The sequence below is a fragment of the Salvelinus namaycush genome, chromosome 16, assembly GCF_016432855.1.
Source record: "Salvelinus namaycush isolate Seneca chromosome 16, SaNama_1.0, whole genome shotgun sequence".
Classification (NCBI taxonomy): domain Eukaryota; kingdom Metazoa; phylum Chordata; class Actinopteri; order Salmoniformes; family Salmonidae; genus Salvelinus; species Salvelinus namaycush.
In genome coordinates, this window is record NC_052322.1 from 34,543,293 (window position 1) to 34,567,777 (window position 24,485).

Genomic DNA, 24,485 nt, shown 5'->3' on the forward strand with positions numbered 1-24,485 from the left:
AGCAGTCACGCTGGCTACGGACATACAGACCATACAGGCCACAGCCTCCACATGAAAAAACATCAACAGAACCAACCAAAGCTCCTACTTACAATTTCCTTACTTTTGCTTCCACAGTATATTAATTCCACATTCCACATAAAGCCTCGACCAGGCTGAATTTAAACTATGCTAATAGACATAGACAAATTTAACCAACATCACCCTCACTGAGTACAGAGGGTAAACTATTCAATTCAATAAACTATATTTAATCCCAATAAACAAATGTTGCTAGGCAACATACAACATGAGAGATACTGTACAGCCAACCAACAACATACAGTACAACACAAATATAAACAACACAGCTCCCCTCAGTGACACTGACACTGGTTTCTATAGCTCTGCCGCCCATTCTGATTGGCGCTCTATGTGCGATGAGAATGCCATTGAGACTATAGATGACATTTGGCCGACATTTGAGTGATGCTAGGGACTTGGCAGAGAACTCTGCTCAAGGACGGGGCTGTTTGCGTGCCTCAAATTTCACACTTATGATCCAGCTATTTCAAATCAAATCAAATTGTATTTGTCACATGCGCCGAATACAAAAGGTTTAGACCTTACCGTGTTATGCTTACTTACAACAATGCAGTTGTTAAGAAAATGTTTACTAAATAAACAAAAGTAAAAAATTTAATTAAAAAAAGTAACACAAAATAACAATAATGAGGCTATATATAGGGGGTACCGGTACCAAGTCAATGTGCGGGGTTACAGGTTAGTCGAGGTAATTTGTATATGTAGGTAGGGGAAAAGTGACAATGGATAGATAATAAACAGCGAGTAGCAGCAGTGTAAAAACAAATGAGGAGCGGGGGTTCAATGCAAATAGTCCAGTTGGCCATTTGATTAATTGTTCAGCAGTCTTATGGATTGGGGATAGAAGCTGTTAAAGAGGCTTTTTTTACATAGACTTGGCCCTCTGATACCGCTTACCGTGCGGTAGCAAGAGAACAGTCTATGACTAGGGTGGCGGGAGTCTTTGGCAATTTTTTGGGCCTTCCTCTGACACCACCTAGTATATAAGTCCTGGATGGCAGGAAGCTTGGCCCCAGTGATGTACTGAGCTGTATGCACTACCCTCTGCTGTGCCTTACGGTCAGATGCCGAGCAGTTTCCATACCAGGTGGTGATGCAACCAGTCAGGATGCTCTCGATGCGGCAGCTGTAGAACTTTTTGAGGATCTGAGGACCCATGCCAAATCTTTAAAGTCTCTTGAGGGGGAAAAGGCATTGTCGTGCCCTCTTCACAACTTTCTTGGCACGTTTGGACCACGGTAGTTTGTTGGTGATGTGGACACCAAGGAACTTGAAACTCTCGACCTACTCCACTATAGCCCCATCAATGTGAATGGAGGCATGTTCGGCCCTCCTTTTCCTGTAGTCCAAGATCATCTCCTTTGTCTTGCTCACGTTGAGGGAGAGGTTGTTGTCCACCACACTGCCAGGTCTCTGACCTCCTCCCTATAGGCTGTCTCATCATTTTCGGTGATCAGGCCTACCAAAGTTGTGTCGTCAGCAAACTTAATGATAGTGTTGGAGTCGTGCTTGTCCACGCAGTCGTGGGTGAACAGAGAGTACAGGAGAGGACTAAGCACGCACCCATGAGTGGCCCCCATGTTGAAGGTCAGCGTGGCAGATGTGTTGTTGCCTACCCTTACCACCTGGGGGTGACCCGTCAGGAAGTCCAGGATCCAGTAGCAGAGGGAAGTGTTTAGTCCCAGGGTCCTTAGCTTAGTGATGAGCTTTGTGGGGACTATGGTGTTGAACGCTGAGCTGTAGTCAATGAACAACTTTCTCACATAGGTGTTCCTTTTGTCCAGGTGGGAAAGGGCAGTGTGGAATGCGATTGAGATTGTGTCATCTGTAGATCTGTTGGGGCGGTATGCAAATTGGAGTGGGTCTAGGGTTTCTGGGATGATGGTGTTGATGTGAGCCATGACCAGCCTTTCAAAGCACTTCATGGCTACCGACGTGAGTGCTACGGGCCAGTAGTCATTTAGGCAGGTTACCTTTGTTTTTTGGGCACAGGGACTATGGTGGTCTGCCGACACATGTAGGTATTACAGACTCGGTCAGGGAGAGGTTGAAAATATCAATGAAGACACTTGCCAGTTGGTCTGCGCATGCTCTGAGTACACGTCCTGGTAATCCGCCTGGCTCCGCGGCCTTGTGAATGTTGACCTGTTTAAAGGTCTTGCTCACATAGGCTACGGCGAGCGTGATCACACAGTTGTCCAGAACAGCTGGTGCTTTCATGCATGCTTCTTTCCTCGAAGCGAGCATAAAAGGCATTTAGCCCATTTGGTAGACTCACGTCACTGGGCAGCTCGCGGCTGAGTTTCCCTTTGTAGTACGTAATAGTTTACAAGTTCTGCCACATCCAATAGTTTTTGTATTGACACTTTGCCTGTTTGATTGTTCGTCTGAGCGCATAGCGGGATTTATTATAAGTGTCCGGATTGGTGTCCCGCTCCTTGAAAACGGCAGCTCTAACCTTTAGCTCGGTGCGGATGTTGCCTGTAATCCACGGTTTATGGTTGGGATATGTACGTACGGTCACTGTGGGACGACGTCATTGATGCACTTATTGATGAAGCCGGTGACTGAGGTGGTATACTCCTCAATGCCTCATTCGATGAATCCCGGAACATATTCCAGTCTGTGCTAGCAAAACAGTCCTGTAGCGTAGCATCCGTGCCATCTGACCACTTCCATAGTGAGCGAGTCACTGGTACTTCTTGCTTTAGTTTTTGCTTGTAAGCAGGAATCAGGAGGACAGAATTATGGTCAGAGTTTCCAAATGGAGGGCGAGGGAGAGCTTTGTATGCGTCTCTGTGTGTGGAGTAAAGGTGGTCTAGAGTTTTTTTTCTCCTCTTGTTGCATATGTGATATGCGGGTAGAAATGAGGTAAAACAGATTTAAGTTTGCCTGCATTAAAGTCCCTGGCCACTAGGAGCACCGCTTCTGGATGAGCATTTTCTTGTTTGCTTATGGCTTTATACAGCTCATTGAGTACAGTCTTAGTGCCAGCGTCGGTTTGTGGTGGTAAATTTATGGCTACGAAAAATATAGATGAAAACTCTCTTGGTAGATAGCGTGGTCTACAGCATATCATAAGGTATCTCTACAGTACCTCAGGCCGGCAATACCTCGAGACTATCTTAATATTAGACATTGCGCACCAGCTGTTATTGACAAACAGACACACACACCCACTCCACGTCTTACCGGACGTAGATGTTCTGTCCTACCGATGCACGGAAAACCCAGCCAACTGTATATTATCTGTGTCGTCATTCATCCACAACTAGGTGAAGCATAAGATATTACAGTTTTTATTGTCCCGTTGGTAGGATTGTCTTGAACGGAGCTCATCCAGTTTATTCCCCAGTGATTGCACGTTGGCTAATAGAATGGATGGTAGAGGCGGGTTACCCACTCGCCAATGAATTCTCACAAGGCACCCTGCATTTCCTTATTTTCTTCATGCGAGTGACGGGGCTTTGGGCCTTGTGTGTGTGTGTGTTCCTTGTAACTGGGTTTAACTTAGGAAGGTTTGGTAAGTGTTAGTAGATAACACTATGAGATGGTGGAACAAATCTAAAAGAAACCCTGGATGACTCCTAGATTTGAAACACTCACGCAGTCTTGGGGTGTATCGCTCCTGTCCTCTCGCAATCATAGATGAGGAAGGTCCCAGAAACCACAGACGTGCCATTCACCTTAATCGCCACAGGAACCATCAGGTGATCTGTCACAACAACATATAACATGGAGACATATCTCGGCATATCTCAGGATCAGGGGTGATGTCACTGGATGAAATCCAACTAGTGTTCTACCAGTACATGTAGCCCTTACCTCTGCCAGGGGGGATGTGGGGGTACCTCTCCCGGGGCAGGAGGGGGCAGGTCTGAATCTGGGCGGAGCCATAGTCCAGGTGCACAGTGGCTACAGTGGCAACGCCCAATCCGTAGTCACACTCTACCCGGGAACCAACCAGATCAGGGACACTGCCGTTTATCAGAATCCCCACATCCTGTTGGAGAGAAGGAAGGGTGAGGGGGGTGAAGGGAAGGAGAGAGGGGACGAGAGAGAGAAAACATTGTCTCCAAATGACAGATGGCACAATAAACTTGCATCCAAATATACTGTTACGTGAGAAGAGACATGAGAGACATAACACTGAGGAACAACACAGTGTCATATAGCAGCACTGCATTGCCCGTAAATCTCACTGATCTATTTCAATATGTGTGAGAAAAACAGAGGGGGAAGAGGTGGAAGAGGGGGAGAAGAGGTAGAATATAGGGAAGAGGGGGGGAAGGGGGAAGAGGGGGAAGAGAGGGGGAGAAGGGGAAAGAGATGGAGAGGAAGATGACATAGCTATAGATACAGTAGTTGGAGACCACTGACATTATGGTAACATGCTACACTGAACTGCACTCTATTGTCTTTGGAATTGATCTCTTCCTGGCTGTGGCCCTTACTTCCTCTTTCCTGCCTGCTGTTTCCTGTTTAGGGAGACGGCAGGGGGCCCAGCTCTTGTGGCCCTGAATGATGACTGTGAATTGGACAGCTGCTGGACCTATCACAGCCTACCTGACTTACATACCCAACACAGTCCTGTGTCTGAGCCTGATAATGTAACTAGTGTACGTACAACTGAGAAGGATTTTACGCTACTGCTACTCTCTGTTCATCATATATGCATAGTTACTTCAAATTAACCATACCTACATGTACATACTACCTCAATAAGCCTGACTAACCGGTGTCTGTATATAGCCTTGCTACTGTTATTTTCAAATGTCATTTTATTGTTGTTTTATTTCTTTACTTACCTACACACACACACACACATATACCTTTTTTTCGCACTATTGGTTAGAGCCTGTAAGTAAGCATTTCACTGTAAGGTCTATACCTGTTGTATTCGGCGCACGTGACAAATAAACTTTGATTTGACCTGAAACTTCACAATAGTTGCTCAAGTTTTCTGTTTGAACTGATAAACGTACTGATGTAGGACATAGGAAAACCAGTTATTATGTCATGTCTGGTACCTTGATGTCAGCCGAAAGGCTGATCTCTTGGGGGGTGAGGGTCATGGAGGGGCACTGCTGGGGACCCTCACCCATTCCGATCCAGGAGCGCACCATCAGCCCCCCGGAACACTCCCTCTGGATGGAACACCTGCACACAGGGCATATAGTGAGTACATGGGTACATAGGAGAGAGAGTACATTGGTTAAGAAGTATGAATTGAAGCCAACTTCCCTGATCATTTATGTTTATAATCTCCCTATGGGAAGACATAGATAGTGAGATATCGCATAGTGAAAGCCATTCATAGCCAGACTACTGTCTAGCAGGACTTCTCAAATGAGCTCCTCTATGGACCTAATAACAATAAAGCTCCACATTGCAAACTTTGTTTACTCAGTTTTCCCACTTCATCTGCTCTCCAGTCAGTGTTCTGGTCTGTTGCACACAGAGTATCAGATTCTCATCATCTCATTGTGTCACATGACAGTTCTGGACTATCAGTCAGTTCAGCACACACAACACACCTACTCATGTTCCCATGACAACCTGCCCCTCCAGCACTCAGATCAGGGGCCAGTTGATCTAATTAAAAATCTACCGGGCCAAGTCTTTATTTATTCATATGTGTGTGTGTACTTCTGTGTCTATCTGTGCATACATATGTATGAGAGACAGACTGTGAGAAAGTGGGAGCGATCAGGCAAGGTAGGCTCATATTATGACTACTGTTTGACTAATAACGAGCACAGCTAGTACTCCTGCAGTGCAGAATAGAGCAGAGCAAGAACACAACAACCTTAAAGTATAGATAAAGTGGACTAGAGAAACCACAGACAATAAAACAGCAGTTTGAAGTGATAATCACCATGTAATGACTTTAGCGCCCAAACTTTCCTTTGACACTTTAACAAGTATGTTCTAAAATAGGTGTGCGCAAACAAGTGAGTGTGCGGATGTGTGGATGCATGTAAATGTGCCTGTTTGTGTGTATGTTTGCGTGTGTGTGTGTTTCGCTGCATGCGTGAGTGAATGTCCAGATTTCAGTCCTACTGTCGCTGAGGGACCAGGATGAGCCATGAGGTCAGCAGCTCTTCTAGGAATAGAATAGAATGTATCTGCAATCCCACATAAAACCCCTTACATACCCACAAACACAAAGAAGCACATTTAAATGTATACACACATCCGCTGGCTTGCTCACGCACACCTATTTTACACACACATACACACATGTACAGTATGTACACTGACAAGCTATGATGCTGACCAGGAAAGTCAGACAGTAACTAAGTGACCAGTGAGTTGTTTCCCTCTGTCTAACCCAGTGAGGGATCAGAATGGACTTTTCTTACTTCCCTTCCTTAAGAGGAAACCTTCATGCCTGGGGCTGCTCAGGAAAAGTGTGGTATATATTACTGTTTGAAATTGATTCTAAAATCCATTCACAACTTATCTGTCAACTCTAACACACTCATATACTGATACATAAACAACTCCCTCTCTCAAACACACACACACACACACACACACACACACACACACACACACACACACACACACACACACACACACACACACACACACACACACACACACACACACACACACACACACACACACACACACACACACACACACTAGCACCTGTCAATAACTTTGCTAAAGCATGCAGGTTTTAAATGGTAACACACAGCTCCTTAAGAAAAACAGAGTTAACAAATGCAGCTAAAATATGAGTTGAGAGGAGAAGCTCATTCCTCACCAGATATGTCTGGGAGGTGATAAGGAAGATGCGTGCTGATGAGAAGAATGTTACACATCTTAAAACATAGATCTCTCTCACACCCACACACAGACAGATATACAGAGAGACCCACACACAGACAGATATACAGAGAGACCCGCACACAGACAGATATACAGAGAGACCCACACACAGACAGATATACAGAGAGACCCACACACAGACAGATATACAGAGACCCATACACAGACAGATATACAGAGAGACCCGCACACAGACAGATATACAGAGAGACCCACACACAGACAGATATACAGAGAGACCCACACACAGACAGATATACAGAGAGACCCACACACAGACAGATATACAGAGAGACCCACACACAGACAGATATACAGAGAGACCCGCACACAGACAGATATACAGAGAGACCCACACACAGACAGATATACAGAGATACCCATACACAGACAGATATACAGAGAGACCCACACACAGACAGATATACAGAGAGACCCACACACAGACAGATATACAGAGAGACCCACACACAGACAGATATACAGAGAGACCCACACACAGACAGATATACAGAGACCCACACACAGACAGATATACAGAGAGACCCATACACAGACAGATATACAGAGAGACCCATACACAGACAGATATACAGAGAGACCCATACACAGACAGATATACAGAGAGACCCACACACAGACAGATATACAGAGATACCCATACACAGACAGATATACAGAGAGACCCACACACAGACAGATATACAGAGAGACCCACACACAGACAGATATACAGAGAGACCCATACACAGACAGATATACAGAGAGACCCATACACAGACAGATATACAGAGAGACCCATACACAGACAGATTGACAGAGAGACCCACACACAGACAGATATACAGAGAGACCCACACACAGACAGATATACAGAGTGACCCACACACAGACAGATACAGAGAGATCCATACACAGACAGACAGATAAAGACATACACAGAGACAGACAGATACAGACACAATCACAGACAGACAGCTTCGAACACACTCACAGACAACACACCCTAAAAATACGAGAAATATACTGTCAAATACACAGATACAGACCCACATGCATACACACATGCATACATACAGTACCAGTCAAAAGTTTGGGCACACCTACTCATTCAAGGGTTTTTCTTTATTTTTACTATTTTCTACATTGTAGAATAATAGTGAAGACATCAAAACTATGAAATAACACAAATGGAATCATGTAGGAAGCAAAAAAGTGTTAAACAAATCCAAATATATTTTATATTTGAGATTCTTCAAAGTAGCCACCCTTTGCACACTCTTGGCATTCTCTCAACCAGCTTCATGAGGTAGTCACCTAGAATGCATTTCAATTAACAGGAGTGCCTTGTTAAAAGTTAATTTGTTGAATTTCTTTCCTTCTTAATACATTTGAGCTAATCAGTAGGGTAAGGGTGGTATACAGAAGATAGCCCTATTTGGTAAAAGACCAAGTCCATATTATGGCAAGAACAGCTCAAATAAGCAAAGAGAAACAACAGTTAATCATTACTTTAAGACATGAAGGTCAGTCAAACCAGAAAATTTCAAGAACTTTGTACGTTTCTTCAAGTGGGACCGCAGAGTAAAGGAAAAGCAGCCAACAAGTGCTCAGCATGTGTGGGATCTCCTTCAAGACTGTTGGAAAAGCATTCCAGGTGACTACCTCATGAAGCTGGGTGAGAAAATGCCAAGTGTGTGCAAATCTGTCAGCAATGCAAATGGTGGCTACTTTGAAGAATCTCAAAAATAAAATTTGTTTAACAGTTTTTTGGTTACTACATGATTCCATATGTGTTATTTCATAGTTTTGATGTCTTCACTATTATTCTACAATGTAGAAAATAGTAAAAATAAAGAAAACCCCTTGAATGAGTAGGTGTGTCCAAACTTTTGACTGGTACTGTACATTTAAACACACTCACAGAGACACACAGGGGACAAAACACACACTCACAGAGACACACAGGGGACAAAACACAACACTCACAGAGACACACAGGGGACAAAACACAACACTCACAGAGACACACAGGGGATAAAAAACAACACTCACAGAGACACACAGGGGATAAAACACAACACTCACAGAGACACACAGGGGATAAAAAACAACACTCACAGAGACACACAAGGGACAAAACACAACACTCACAGAGACACACAAGGGGTAAAAAACAACACTCACAGAGACACACAGGAAACAAAACACAACACTCACAGAGACACACAGGAGGCACAACACACACACTGACAGGCAGAATAACACATATGCCTTCTATAACACACACATACAGAGAGATACAAAGGCATAGAGACAGTCCTGACACACACACACACACACACACACACACACACACACACACACACACACACACACACACACACACACACACACACACACACACACACATACACACACAGACGGGCAGATTCTCCAATGATGAGATAATCCTCCAGCACCCATTATGTTTGAGTGTGAGTGTCAGAAAGGTGACAGAGAGGACCCATCCACCCACAGACACCGACCCCTGATGCCCTGATAACAGCCCCCTTTGCTCGAGCCCTGGGCTCCAGGCCTTACCACCAGTAGCAGCCCAGGGTGACCTCCCAAACACACCACCATACACACGCTGATGACATCAGTGCCCCGGACTCACACACACACACGTCACACTGACATGCGCATAAATACACACTTGACATTTTCTTCTCAAAGGAGCCAGTGTGCGCTCTCCCTCCCACCACCATCATCACAATCAACACGCCTTTGTAGAGGTAGAGTGAGAGAGGCAGAGAGAGAGAGGGAGAGGGGGAGAGAGAGAGATAGAGAGCGCGAGAGAGGGAGGGAGGGAGAGAGAGTGAGCAAAGAGAGGAGAAGAGAACACAAAGAGAGAAGGATGACCAGAGAGACATGTGCATAAGAGTGTAGAAGAAAACAATAACTAACAGTTACCAAATAAAAAAGGAATGACAGACAGGGAGAAAGGGATAAATAGAAGATAAATAAAGAGAGGCGAGAGGGAGATGAGAGATGGACAGACAGTGTTAGTCTGTCTCTGTGCTGCTGTCTCTCTGCTCAGTCCTCAAATCTCTCCTCAGTCCTCAAACAGTCCTCTCTTTCTCTCTCTCTCTCATCCCCAGTCTCTCTCACTCATCCTCAGTCTCTCTCACTCTTTGTCTCATCCCGTCTTTCTCTATCTCTCTCTCTTTTGCTCTCTCATCCCCAGTTTATCTCTCTCCCTCATCCCCTTTCTCTCGCTCTCTCCCTCATCCCAATTCTCTTGCTCTCTCCCTCATCCCAATTCTCTTGCTCTCTCCCTCATCCCCATTCTCTCGCTCTCTCCCTCATCCCCATTCTCTCCCTCCCTCTCTCCCTCTCTCTCTCCCTCCCTCAGTGCTCCCTGGCCATGTCAGCCCAGCACATAACTAACCCCCTTTCTCATCTGTTGATCTGCTTTTATCCCCCAGCCATAACCAACATAGCCCTCAGGCAGAAAGAGAGAGAGAGAGAGAGAGAGAGAGAGAGAGAGAGAGAGAGAGAGAGAGAGAGAGAGAGAGAGAGAGAGAGAGAGAGAGAGAGAGAGAGAGAGAGAGAAAGAGACCCACATCACTGACAGAGGCACATTCATCATAGTATACTCTCACTCCTTTCACAGCAATTACCATAAAACTTTACACGGGTGGCCGTGGCTCTAACAAAGGTTAGCGTTTTTCACCATGAATCTTATTCTGGGGGTAGGTCTACAGAGTGGTCACTAGCTAGCACAGCCACAAAGTCATCAAATCATAATTTTAAACCTAACCCTAACCTTAAAACTAACCTTAAGCACACTGCTAACCCTAATGCCTAAACCTAACCTTAAATTAAGACAAAAAAGTTTTCACGAATTTTGACTTTGCAGCTGGCCCATCTAGCGGAAATCGCTCAGTTCTGCCTCCAGGGCAAGATTCATGACAATAAATGTAAATACCTGCTCTCTAGCGTGCACCAGCCACAGTGGGCGTCGCCGGCACCCAAACAGTCACTGCAGGATCTGTATTGGCCACATGCTGCTACCTTCACCCTCAGGAGCTATGGACAGAACCATACATACATACACTCAACAAACCATACATAAAACACTGGGCATACCAAACATTAAGAACACCTTCCTAATATTGAGTTGTACGGGGCATGGACTCTACAAGTTGTTGGCCCATGTGACTCTAATGCTTCCCACAGTTGTGTCAGTGTTGACTGCATGTCCTTTGGGTGGTGGACCATTCTTGATACGCTCGGGAAACTGTTGAGCGTGAAAAACCCAGTAGTTCCTGCTGCAGCAACACTCCTTTGCTGCAGCCACTCCTCTGCTGCAGCCACTCTCCCACATGCAGTGTGCATGGTTGACTCATAACCTATGTCCGTTATTTCACATACTACACCCTTTGACAAGGTGGTAACACATCCTCCTAAAACGCCAGACAAAGCTATGCATACTTGCTCATCTATAATTTTTTGGTTTGTCAAACCTCCTGCTATCTCCTCTCTAAAGTGTTGTCTCACTAAAAAGATGGGAACTGATTTATCTGAGGTGAAGTGAATGGATCTGATATAACAGAACTGTAATAACTGTTAAATAATATACATTTTATATAAAAAAAATATGACCACACACTACGCACAACCAGGAAAATGCATAAAGAAACAAATGTCATACGTCCAGTGGCGATCCGTCATTCAGGGCAGGTGGGGCATGTTATTTGGCATTAATACAGTGGGGCAAAAAAGTATTTAGTCAGCCACCAATTGTGCAAGTTCTCCCACTTAAAAAGATGAGAGAGGCCTTCATCATAGGTACACTTCAACTGTGACAGACAAAATGAGAAAAAAAAATCCAGAAAATCACATTGTAGGATTTTTAATTTATTTATTTGCAAAGTATGGTGGAAAATAAGTATTTGGTCACCTACAAACAAGCAAGATTTCTGGCTCTCACAGACCTGTAACTTCTTCTTTAAGAGGCTCCTCTGTCCTCCACTCGTTACCTGTATTAATGGCACCTGTTTGAACTTGTTATCAGTATAAAAGACACCTGTCCACAACCTCAAACAGTCACACTCCAAACTCCACTATGGCCAAGACCAAAGAGCTGTCAAAGGACACCAGAAACAAAATTGTAGACCTGCACCAGGCTGGGAAGACTGAATCTGCAATAGGTAAGCAGCTTGGTTTGAAGAAATCAACTGTGGAAGCAATTATTAGGAAATGGAAGACATACAAGACCACTGATAATCTCCCTCGATCTGGGGCTCCACGCAAGATCTCACCCCGTGGGGTCAAAATGATCACAAGAACGGTGAGCAAAAATCCCAGAACCACACGGGGGGACCTAGTGAATGACCTGCAGAGAGCTGGGACCAAAGTAACAAAGCCTACCATCAGTAACACACTACACCGCCAGGGACTCAAATCCTGCAGTGCCAGACGTGTCCCCCTGCTTAAGCCAGTACATGTCCAGGCCCATCTGAAGTTTGCTAGAGAGCATTTGGATGATCCAGAAGAAGATTGGGAGAATGTCATATGGTCAAATGAAACCAAAATAGAACTTTTTGGTAAAAACTCAACTCGTCGTGTTTGGAGGACAAAGAATGCTGAGTTGCATCCAAAGAACACCATACCTACTGTGAAGCATGGGGGTGGAAACATCATGCTTTGGGGCTGTTTTTCTGAAAAGGGACCAGGACGACTGATCCGTGTAAAGGAAAGAATGAATGGGGCCATGTATCGTGAGATTTTGAGTGAAAACCTCCTTCCATCAGCAAGGACATTGAGGATGAAACGTGGCTGGGTCTTTCAGCATGACAATGATCCCAAACACACCGCCCGGGCAACGAAGGAGTGGCTTCGTAAGAAGCATTTCAAGGTCCTGGAGTGACCTAGCCAGTCTCCAGATCTCAACCCCATAGAAAATCTTTGGAGGGAGTTGAATGTCCGTGTTGCCCAGCAACAGCCCCAAAACATCACTGCTCTAGAGGAGATCTGCATGGAGGAATGGGCCAAAATACCAGCAACAGTGTGTGAAAACCTTGTGAAGACTTACAGAAAACGTTTGACCTCTGTCATTGCCAACAAAGGGTATATAACAAAGTATTGAGATAAACTTTTGTTATTGACCAAATACTTATTTTCCACCATAATTTGCAAATAAATTCATTAAAAATCCTACAATGTGATTTTCTGGATTTGTTTTTCTCATTTTGTCTGTCATAGTTGAAGTGTACCTATGATGAAAATTACAGGCCTCTCTCATCTTTTTAAGTGGGAGAACTTGCACAATTGGTGGCTGACTAAATACTTTTTTGCCCCACTGTATGTGTCACATCTCAGTTTGCAAACAATGGTCTATTTTTTGCTTTCTTGAGTAAGGCAGCTCCAAAATGCAGGTGTTTCAGCCTAGCTCAGTGCTTTCTGTGGTGGTGAGGCACCCATACAGAGCGTAGGAGTTGGTAATGTTGTTTAGTTGCTCCGTGATTGGCTCAGTGTTCCGTCACTCATGGGGACACTACGTCGCCGCAAAATCTACAGGGAGAGCTCATAAATTTAAGCCCCTTAGGTGCTGCCATAGTTACATTAGAAGTACCAATCCAAGAAGGCTCAAGGTCATTGGCCACAGATAAAATTATGTCAAATCACGAATTATCTATTGAGATTTGATTGGACTGATCATATCAACATCATACTTTCAAAATCGTAGCTAGCAAGCTAGACAAGCGGTCATCATCATGAATCAAGTCGACAATCTACTGGCAAATCCTTTTCAATCCTTGCCATATGAAAAAAAATTATGAAGAGAAATTATAGATAAAAATATCGGTGCTCATCAGCCATTGGACATAAACATTACACAACAAGTTGGAAATCGCTAATTCAACAATGAGTGGTTTGGAAGGAATCAGTGGCTAACTGCAAGCATTGCAAAGCAATCACTAGCCTGCTATTCAGTGGAGTGGGTGTGTGGTCCAAGTCTGGGTTTAAGGGTCTCTTTTCCAAACTTAAAAGCATAAACATCCAACATTGGCACTGCTGTCAATCCATCATGACTTCTGCCGCGTTAAAAACAACTGGAAACTGATCTGGGAAATCTCAGACTTCGGTGAGTTCAAGACAACTGGGATCTCAGAAAAAAACTAGCTTGTTTTGAACAATCATCCAACTCAGAATTGCAAGTTGGAAACTCGGGCCTCTTTCTAGAGCTCCGACCTGAAGATCATGATTCGACCTTGTTTTTTCCCCGAGTTCCCAGTTGTCTTGAAAGCACCATAAATCCAAATAGTTATATTGACTATATCCGTCCTAGCTCGCTCATTAATGTCTTAATCGAAATTACAGATTGCCTCTTATCCGCTCGTCGTCCCCTTATGCCATAGTTTGTACATCTCAATTGTCGGTAGAAACCACATTTGTTTAAGCAAGTCAGCCATATCAGCTATGGTTTTTTTAAAGGCAGGAAATGAGGCTGAATAAACTGTTTCGCTGCCAGACAAGGCTCCACTGATAGCCAGGTGTAGCGGTGGTAAGGTGATGGGACTGCTGTTGGGACAGCTTTATGTAGGCCCTAACAGTTTGCGGGCACCGTTTGTCACCGTTATAGTGCAATTAATGTATTGTTTAGTGTTGTGTTGTGTAGTGGCTTTTCTGGCATGCATCTAAACATCTTTGGTGGTGTGAGCCCCACCAAGATGTACATGCTAAAATGGCCACTGCATAGTATGTCAAACAAACAAACTAAACCAATGCCAGTGTCAGTGAGAACATGAACCAGTCTAACTGAGTCTAGTTGATGAATAAAAGTATGGATCCCACAGCCTTACATGGTGAGAGGTCATGAGGTACAGGTAGTTCCTGTCCATGGGGTCAAAGGTCATGATGTGGTGCACTGATTCGCCAGCTGGGAGCTTCAGAGCCCACTGATTGGCCACAGTCAGGTTCTTCAGGAGGGTCAGCTGTGGGACACAAGGCAGAGTGCTTAGAAAGCTAGAAACACCATATAATCCTACAACAATGCAAACTATTCAACAATAATTTCCATTTTGGTTTTCTATTTGAGAGAATTCATGTGTTAAGCCCTTTTTATATATTTTCAACCTAAAAGGTAAGTTCTGTGTGTTTGTAGTATTAATACAAAGGCACACTACATGGCTGTGCTGATGTGCAGTAAGCTACTTCTCCAAGGTAGGCAGGTTCATTAACTTGGCAATCTGTGCTCCTCTCTCCCTCCTCTGAGACGCATAATTCTAAGTCATACAGTAAATAGGAGAACATGCTAGCTCTGCTCTGGTTTCCTGTCTCACACCTACACAGTTTCACTGGGCTGTGATTTGGGGGTTAAGCAAACATGACTTTTGTCAACTCCAGCACAATCTCCCTTGAAAGTACTACATTGAGATACTGGAATTGTCACCTAACTAAAAGCTTTTTTAAGAAAAGACAGAGTTTAACATTAAGTCACACTGCCACTGTAAGTCACACACACATAAAGGGAAACACATAACACTTTATAGAAAATTATGAAATCTTTGCAATTCTTGCACATACACACTCACACATACACATACAGTGATACATAGAAAAATAAATACTAAGGCTGTGACTTCCTGTCACATAGACAGTGAGAGAGTTTGTTGTTCTGAATGGTTGTGGTTTCTGTCTCAGCTCAATGGACATCCTGCCATTCTGAGGAAACCAGCTAGAGACTGCCCTGGTTTCAAACAGACTGGGCTACTTCTCTAGTGACCAACCACAACACATCACAACACAACACACACAGACGCAGGCACGCGCACAAACACACACATATACATGAGCACTAGCACAAACAAACACACAAATGCTCACGTGTAACAGTTTTGCTTCCGTCCCTCTCCTCGCCCCTACCTGGGCTTCAACCAGGAACCCTCTGCACACATCAACAACTGACACCCTCGAAGCATCGTTACTATCGCTTCACTAAAGCAGCAACAACTACTTCAAGGTCTCAGAGCGAGTGACGTCACCGATTGAAACGCTATTAGCGAGCACCCCGCTAACTAGCTAGCCATTTCACACCGGTTACACACACACACACACACGCGCACACGCGCACACACACACACACACACACACACACACACACACACACACACACACACACACACACACACACACACACACACACACACACACACACACACACACACACACACACACACACACACACACACACACACACACACACAAACAACAATAAAGATCAATCATACAGGGTCACAATAGAGAACCACCTGGGCAGACTGAAGGAAGTGGTGGAGGGGTGAGATGGCACAGGGCACAGCCAGGTCAAACAACAAAACACATGCATACTGGGAGGTCACTCACTGCCTCTCTCTCTCTCTCTGTTTGTCTGTCTGCCCCAACATGAAAGACTCTGTTCAACTCAGGAGTACTCAGCTGCTCCAAGCTCTCTCTGTGCGTGTCGGGCTGGTGTGTGTGTGTGTGTGTGTGTGTGTGTGTGTGTGTGTGTGTGTGTGTGTGTGTGTGTGTGTGTGTGTGTGTGTGTGTGTGTGTGTGTGTGTGTGTGGGGGGGGGGGGGGGGGGGGGCAAAGAAAGAAAAATTCATATGGAAGGGGGTTGGGAAAGAGGGAAATAAACGAGAGAAAGAGAGAGGGAGCAAAAGTGAGACAGAGAGCGAGACAAAGAGTGAAATAGAGAGACAGTGTTGCTGTAGTGAGGGGCAGAATTAGTTAAACATGGCTGAAATTACTTCATTGAGGGTCTCCTAACCCCAGTAGCAGAGGCCTAACTCAATCTCTACTGTTTTTCTGTACTCTGTACTACTCAGCCCGAGCCAAGCTCACAGCCAGAATCACATTACAAACACTAACAGCACCATTATACTCTGTTGCAGAGCTTCCCCCAGGGCACCCACACACACACACACACACACACACACACACACACACACACACACACACACACACACACACACACACACACACACACACACACACACACACACACACACACACACACACACACAATAAAACACACATAAACCTACTGTGTGTCGAACATGAACACACGCAAGATACATACTGTATGTACCCCAGGCAACACATAATACATGCTCCATATTAACACCCCCCCCCCCCCCCCTCACACACACATAAACACTAATTCTGTGAGAACACACGCAGCACATAATCATGGGGTATGGGGTATGCACACTGGGTAAACACCAAACCCCTTTCACTCAGTAGCATAAGGACACAGGCAGACGCCCCCCCCCCCCCCCCCCCCCCTTCCAAAACCTAAATATGCAATCAGGTAGACCATATGGACACACACACACACACACACACACACACACACACACACACACACACACACAAACCACCTTAACCATCACCATACATCCGGCATAAACACAAACCATCCCAATGACCAATTATCTTCGGAACAGGCTAAACAAATCAGAAAGCTTCTTTAGGAGGCCTAAAACAAGACACCCTCCAGCAACATATTTCTAATGTTGTAAAAGGTACCAGTCTAATTCAAACCAATATGGTCAGAAAGCTTTTAGACTGGGTTGTATTGTTTTTACCAGACACTGCTGAGAGGTAGAGGTATAGCGCATGGTGCTCTCAGTGCTGTAACTTCTCTAGTCTGTTGGCTCAGTCAGGGGGGACTTGGTGTGCTGCTGACACAGAATTAAGGAATTCTGTTAATTGCAGGAGGGAGGTTTTCATAGGATGCAGCGGCAGCAGATGTTCTACAGCTGAGCTCCCAGACTGTAGGCTGAACAATTAGAGAGACGGACCCTTAAACACACACTGTGTGACAGTGAGTCACATCATGATGGATCCCCAGAAAAGTGTGACGTGACTCACTCAAAAATATGTTACATAAAGCTTATTTCATATTTTATAATAGTTGTTTCTGCATCAAGGATAGCGTACCACATCTGGAAACACCAAAAAATTACCTAAAATAAAAGCAGACATTTTCATTCACAATAGCTGAGATGAATTCATAGTGCATCACTTTATCTTCAACCTGAACCTTCAACCAGGACCCACAGTAAAGCAAATGTCCTCTCAATGCAGATGCTCTTGCCTCGTACCTGGGTCGTTCCACCTCAAAAAGCACCAGAAAGAGGATTTCAACAACCACCATCTCTGATTGTTCTGAAATAGTTTCTGTTGTTAGAAACAGATAAGATTAGCATTCCTGCAACATTATTTTGTTGCAATATAATAATTTGATCTCTAATTGATTGCACCCAAAATGTGCCATTTTAATTTATAGGATTCATATAATATTCAATAAATATAGCACCTAACAACTGACTTGGACCAAACTTAAATTTTTTTTTTTTAGTTAGACATGAGGAATTCAAATAAATGGTCAAAAGCCACCCACGGGCCCCCCCATGCCCCATGCCAATCCCACCCCAACATGTCTTTCTCATTATTCCTCATGTCTTTCTCATTATTAGTAAAAAGTGGCCAATTTGGGTGCAATCAATTAGCTTAAATTATCAGAAATTAAATTATATTTCAACAAAATAATGTTGCAGGAATGCTAATCTGGTATTTTTCTAACTACGGAAATTATTTCAGAACAATCTGGGATGATGGGTGTCGTGGCTTGCTGAAATGACATGGAACGACCCACTACATAGTCAGCAGTGTTAGGGAAGCTAATCTAAAAATATAGTTTACTAAGCTACCAATTACATCACAATGGAAGAAGTTAAGCTACACTAAAGCTACCCTAAAGAAAAATATAGTTTACTGAACTAAAGTTACTGGGAAAAAGTATTTCACTACATCCAAACTACTTTGTGAAAAACTATCATAATATGCAAATCTGAAATGTCATAACTACAAATTGCAAGAACAGGTAATTTTGGGGTCAAATGCTAACAGAATGTTTAATTTAGCCAATTAAACACAAAAACGATGTTTCTGGTGCTGAAAAAGAAAGGAAATGACTGCCTACTACACCCATATTTAATTTTTACAAAAAAGTAGGGTGTAGTTCCAGTAGTTAGCTACACCGCTACATGGCAACAAAAAAAATGATTAACAACAAGCTACTGCAAAATGTAGTTAATTACTAGTTGAACTCCATGTAGTTCACTAATCCCCAACACTGATAGTCAAATCAAATCAAACTTTATTTGTCACATGCGCTGAATACAATAGGTGTAGACTTTACCGTGAAATGCTTACTTACAAGCCCTTTACCAACAATGCAGTTCAAGAAAGAGTTTAGAAAATATTTACCAAATAAACTAAAGTAAAAAAGAATAAAAAGTAACATAACAAAATAACAATAACGAGGCTATATACAGTCAGTCATGTCATATGGGAACGTTCTTTATTATTGTGCCTTGTAATTTAGCGGTCATTCTTTACAATGAATGTCAGCACCTCTTAGACCTACTTCTCAGTTATTTTCAGATTTCTCATCTTTTTCTTTGGGTCATTCCACGAAATGAGTGCCTTTTGCCATATCTACTTTCATATTTTAAGTATAAATTGTGTACAAATATAGAATTGTAAAAGCCTGTTATATTAAATGAAGTGCCCTTTATAGACCACATGGAAAATTCAATAAATCATTTTTTTAAAATATGAATAAAGACTTGCTAAAGTGACTATATTCAGCATTTTGACATGTCCCTCATTATCTTGTCCCTTTGTGAATTCACCATCATTGTAAAGCCCTAGTTATTTTGTTGCTTTTACAAAGTCATTTCTGAAGATTATTATTTATTTCATGTGATTAGTGATTCATTTTAAGGTATGCAAAAAAATAATAATTATATTCCTTTTAAAATATTTTTTTCAAAAGAAACATTGAATATCTAATAGTCAAATCATAGTGTAAAAGCAGGTGAGCTGATTCTACTCTCTTTGGCCATTTACAGGTGTTTTGTGGTGGAAGACTGAGCGGATTGAGCATAACACTTCAACCCTGTTACCCATGTATAGACAGGCTAGAAATGTTTTAACAATTTAACAATTGTTGTGAAGCTTGAATTCAATTGCCCCTCCTTGTTGCACACAACAAGCTTCCATTCCCCCTGTCACAAGGATGATTATGGATGATTTAAGATGAAGTCGTCAACCCTGTTACGGTCAACCCTGTTACGGTCAACCCTGTTACAGTCAACCCTGTTAAGGTCAACCATATTACTTTATTTGGCACTAAATAGGCACTTACTATAGTCTTTTTTTTTTTTTTTACCTCTTGAGATGGGAAAACACATTATTTATTAAGTTGAATGTGCTCTTTATGACAGAACGTTAAAATTAGGTGAAATCAAAATGTTTAGTTGCATTACTCAAAAGACACCTAATAAGTGGAATGATCCCTTTACTTAAAAAAATCCCCTTTCCCTGCTGTTCCAGCTCTATAGTAATTTACACCTGACACTTTAACTTATTTTCAATAAATGTCATAAATCCCTGAATAAAAGAATGGCTGAATATCTCTGGCACATTCAGTTTGTTCTTAAATTCCGGCAGCAAAGTTAGACTGTGAGGTAGTAGGCCTAGCAACTGTAGATTTTTTCCTTTACAAGACAAAAAGGATAACAAATAAACCACTGCTCTCTCTCTTTTATAAATGTGGATATTCCTGAGAGGTTTGTTATGTAAGTAAACCATCTCCTCTGACCTTGCGCAGTCGTCCAGTGCTGGTGCCCAGAAACACCACGGTATGGTTGTGTATGTTGTCCACAGCAACCGAGCTGAGGCCCAGGGACTCAAACAGGGGCGTGGCCCTCAGGGGCTTCCGTAGGGCCAGCGGGTGCTGCAGGTGGGCCGCTCCACAGTCCAGTTGCTCCGGTTGCAGCTGACAGAGAGAGAGAAAGATCTTATTTTAAAGTTGGTTTAACATATCTCAATTTACAGGAAGAGAGACCGGCATGCATGTCGGCAGGCAGAAAAAGATAAATGGAAAGAAAAATAACCCCAAAACAGTGTAACACCATTATTGGACACTTATGTTTTAGTAGGCTACACTGTAATAATTATGTCATTATAACACTATGAAAAGCTAAAATGCTATGTCTTCTTGAGAATTGGCAATTTTCCCTCTAAATGTTCAGGACAGCTGAAGGCCTGTTATACAGTAGCCTGTTGTCAACATTTACCATGTGAAAATGAAAACTTGAGTATATATCAAAACATTCATTCCGTTTGATTCAAATGCTTGGATGACTTCCACAAGCGAATGCCCATAGTCTTTTGGAGGGCAAAGGAACAGTAAGGACTCGAAGATTAACACAGTGAAGTGGAAATCAACACAGAGAGAGAGAGAGAAAGAGATCTTTCCCACGAGCCGCTCCACTCTCGACCTCTGTGCTTATCAGAAATTGTGTCTTTGGCTTTCCTTCAATGGAGGGCCCTCAGAAACGCTACAAATATATCAGATTTCCCCGGTCACCGCAGACTAAAAGCAAAAGCAAGAAAACCCTTTCTTCTTCGGCGCAATACTGACTTTCTTCACGAAAAACACAACCATTTCAAGCTGCAGATTTGCAGGCCTCGGGGAAACACAGGCTGAGAACGACAGTCGGTCGAGATGTCTAATCTGGTTACCGGAGCCTACAGGGCAGGCCAGCACGACACAACACCGCTCATGGGACAGCCCCGCATCTTTACGACCTGACTGTCAACGCAGAGGTCTGGAGACAGCCTGTTTTTCACGACTAGCGACCTGTCAATCTCACCACAATGAAACTATGGTATTTCACATTCCTCAGATGCCGCGAGCGGCATAAAGACTTTTCATGTTAAGAGACATTTCCGTTAATAGGGGCGATTTAGCCTAAATAATAAGGAGTGGGGCTTTATAGTGTCAAAGTAACAGCCTTTATAGATATGATCTATAAGTTAAAAAGAATAAACTTTTCTTCTTGAATTACATGCGTAAAATATGAGATAATGTGTTATGTTATTTGACACAACACGATTCAACACTGATTAACCTCGATTATTTAACACTGCTTTTCATAAAATAAATAGGCCTACTATATTTTTCTTAGAGAAGTAATTAGTTTGCCCAGGGAAATTTAAAAAAATGTTAGCCTGCATGTAATTTCATGTGTTGTGTATCGATGGCAAACGAAAGTTTTCTTTAAAAAATGTAAATACATAAGTCCATTCTTCCTCTCCAACATGCAATAGGCTATAGGCCTATGCTTGAATGAGCTGGCGCGGATGTGACTTTCACAGAAGTACCCCGCACGGTTCCCATAACCTTCGCGTGCTTTGGAAGAATTTTCACACAATCGCCGCCCTGGGCTGCGCTCGTGACATCGGAGCTTCCCCCCCCAGAAATTATATGGGGTGATTCATTATTCAAACTGTCATACCAAGTTGCCAAAAGCAACATATTTGCGGAAATATGTATTTATAGAAGCAAGTCCAATAATAAAATAAATCTTTCAGAAAAATGTAACAATGTTTTTATGACATTATGCAAACTGGGGAAACGAACAGTGCCGTATTGCGCGTTCCATGCGTAATTGTGGCTGCTAACTTTATCTAGGCTAAATCAAATAATACAAAACAGTATTAGTTCCAACCAAGTCTCTCAAACATGAATAAGCATACAGATCTCACTGAAGTGTAAAATGCTTCACTTACCACCAGGTTCCCTTTCTGTACGCATGCTGCGCCCGAACCCTGGATGACGCTGTCCAGCACCTGCACATCGCTGCTGGGGGAGTTGGAGCAGTTCCTCCGGCCCTGACGGATCTCCTCCTCGATATCTGAGAACCGAAACGCACACAGGGCAGACCTTCTGTCTGATTTGGTGAACACTCCGAAAAGGTGCGACTCCAGCCCCTCTCCGCTCCCCGAGTGGATCTCCGCGGGGTGAACGGAGACCAGCCGGTTGTAGATGTTTCCGTTATATCCACACTGAAGCGGCATCTGGATGAAGGACTCAGTGAGCTTTCGGCTTTCCGAGGTGGATTTTCGTGTGTTCTCAGTGTCCAGGCATATCCTTGCAAGGATGCTGTTCGGCTGGCTCTGCTTGTGGCCCATATTCGCGTCATTGTTGATAGCAATATAAGCGTAGGTCTTCTGAATGAAGGCATGAACGAAGTTTAGTTTATTCTTCTGCTTCACCTCCTGTTTTATCTTGAAGACGTTGTCCTCGGACGGGTTGATGTCATAGGTGAACAGCCTGGATAAATCATTGATGTTCAGGGACCGAATGGCGATTTCGGGTGTGTTCTCGAAGCGCAGGTCCTCCTTGCTGTGGTTCTTGGGGAAAAACTGGGTCCCAGCGCCAGTGTAAGTGGCCCCGACGAGGAGCCGGGTGTTACCCCCGTGGCTCCTGAAGATGAGCCCCACGGTGGAGGCGTTAGGGTGGTTGGCGGCGATGTTCAGCATGCTGGGGAACACGGTCTTCTCGCCATGAGGGGGGAACTCCACGGCTATCTCCGATATGTTTTCCATCTTCCTGAGCTCACAAAAGCCCTGGTACACCGAGCCGCATACCACCAGCACCCCCTGCTCCCTGTCCAGCTCGAGCAGCTTGTTGAAGTTATCGGTGAGGGATTTGGGGTGCTCGCAGGGCGCCTGGGGCAGCTGCGGCGCATGGCACAACAGGTTGTCCTCCACCGGCCCCGTTCTCTTCTCCACTTCTACGCTCAGGGTCCCGTTAAGCTGGTACACCGTGTTTACCGTAGCCAGGTAGACTTTTCTGCTAACCTCATCCACCACAAAGTTATTTGTCTGGTTTTGAGAGGCGAACGCCTGTTGGATCTGTAGCGCGCTGGCAAGGCACGGGATGTGATGGGCATTCCAGGGCGATTCCAGCACCAGAACGCCGAGAATCAGAACTGCTATCTTCTCCGAAGGAGGCATTTTTCCTTCTGGCCGGTTTCCGCGTGTTCTGTGCGGAGGGGTGCATTGAGTAAGGACAAAATAATGTGTTTGTTCCTACTGCGACAATCTAAGAGGAAATGCTGTTTCCTGCTCAAAATCCAAACACAGAGTGACGCAATAAGAGTCGTGCTTCATTTTCCCAGTGCAGCTCACCGCGGAAGAGAGTTGAGCGCGCAGAGCTGTCTGCTGCCCCTCTCTCTGCCCACTCCACCTACAGCCCCGCTCCCAGCGGCTGCAATCTCAAACTCCCCATTAATTCTTAATAATAGGGAGTATATAGGCCTACGCCTTGGAATTTCATAATTTAAAATGTATTCAGTCAAAGTTCTTTGTTGTGATTAGGGCATGCTAATTGTAGGCTATTTGCGTAATGGACATCCACACACCAAGGCAGAACAATAATGGTGTAATTACTGTTAATGATCTCTCTCTCGCTCTCTCTCTCTCTCTCTCTATATATATATAAAACTATAATAAAATAACTTTTACAAAGTAATAATTTGAGAGGAATTTGAGGGGAAATAATAATTTGAGAAGAAAGTATAGCCTATGGTTCCGCTCCTCTTAGGGTTAATGGCGGGTCCTGCTCTCACCTCCTGCGGCCAGTTGGTCCCTTGGTTTTGAGAT

At 43.8% G+C, this 24,485-nt stretch overlaps 1 protein-coding gene across 1 annotated transcript in view; it reads right to left on the reverse strand.

The window, feature by feature from the left end:
• Positions 1–23,928, reverse strand: part of LOC120061347 (plexin-D1-like) — a 123,373-nt gene extending 99,445 nt beyond the window's left edge. Inside the window, exons 1-7 of the mRNA XM_039011095.1 lie at positions 22,608–23,928; positions 20,632–20,808; positions 14,778–14,909; positions 10,898–10,998; positions 5,115–5,244; positions 3,910–4,087; positions 3,691–3,799 (exon numbers count right to left, since the gene is read on the reverse strand). Coding sequence (XP_038867023.1) covers positions 3,691–3,799; positions 3,910–4,087; positions 5,115–5,244; positions 10,898–10,998; positions 14,778–14,909; positions 20,632–20,808; positions 22,608–23,837 — 2,057 coding nt within the window. The 5' untranslated portion in view covers positions 23,838–23,928. The remainder of the gene's footprint in view (positions 1–3,690; positions 3,800–3,909; positions 4,088–5,114; positions 5,245–10,897; positions 10,999–14,777; positions 14,910–20,631; positions 20,809–22,607) is intronic.
• Positions 23,929–24,485: the final 557 nt, after the last annotated feature.